The sequence below is a fragment of the Acanthamoeba castellanii genome (genome assembly GCF_000313135.1).
Source record: "Acanthamoeba castellanii str. Neff unplaced genomic scaffold scf7180000083742, whole genome shotgun sequence".
NCBI lineage: Eukaryota > Discosea > Longamoebia > Acanthamoebidae > Acanthamoeba > Acanthamoeba castellanii.
This window is the reverse complement of record NW_004457559.1, coordinates 4,598-5,236: the sequence shown is the minus strand read 5'-3', so window position 1 is coordinate 5,236 and position 639 is coordinate 4,598. Positions and strand designations below refer to the sequence as shown.

The following is a 639-nucleotide window of genomic DNA, read 5'->3' as shown; positions in this document are numbered from 1 at the left end:
AGGGTGTGACCAGGCGTTGTGAGCAAGCGAGCTGGTAACAATGAGAAAGAGGAAGAGATACCAATGGATATGAAGATGGAGATGTAGACGCGGATCTCCTTCTTCTTGTCCTTCTTGTCGGTCTTGGGCGCGGAGGCCAGGGTCTCGTGAATCTCGCGGATGACGAAGAAGAACAGGATGGCGTTCAGCGAGATGATCGTGAGACCGGGGATGAAGAAGAACAGGAAGATGTAGAGCGCCGACGTGACATAGCAACTGTGCAGTGCAACAACATCGGACGTGTGAGCACGAGTGATAATGTGCTGGCTTTGAAAGGGGATGTAACGTACGCTCCGCCAGTGTCTCCGTAGTCGAGCACGCAGGTGGTGCACAGCACGCAGAGACCGGGAATACCCCAGGAGAAGAGGTGATACCTTGGGGGGTCAGAAGGAGAAGGAGAGTTGAGGTCAGTCGCGGGACCGTCAACGCTTGAAGTGATTGGGAGTCGATGGAGAGAGAGAGAGAGGAGAGGAGGAGAGTGCGTACCACTTCTCGAGGCTCTCGCTCTCACGGTTACGGCGGACGATCATCTGGTAAAAGTTGAACGCAATACAGAAGGTCCAGCAGAAGTTGGCCACGTAGAACCCGTGCACGATCATG

The 639-nt window shown here is 54.5% G+C and overlaps 1 protein-coding gene across 1 annotated transcript in view; it reads right to left on the bottom strand.

Annotated features, from left to right (window-relative positions):
- Positions 1-638, bottom strand: part of ACA1_012740 (Gprotein-coupled receptor (GPCR) family protein) — a gene marked incomplete at both ends in the record, with an annotated part of 1,331 nt that extends 693 nt beyond the window's left edge. The window contains 3 exons of the mRNA XM_004342324.1: positions 62-255; positions 330-413; positions 526-638. Of these exons, the coding sequence (XP_004342373.1) occupies positions 62-255; positions 330-413; positions 526-638 (391 nt within the window). The remainder of the gene's footprint in view (positions 1-61; positions 256-329; positions 414-525) is intronic.
- Position 639: the final 1 nt, after the last annotated feature.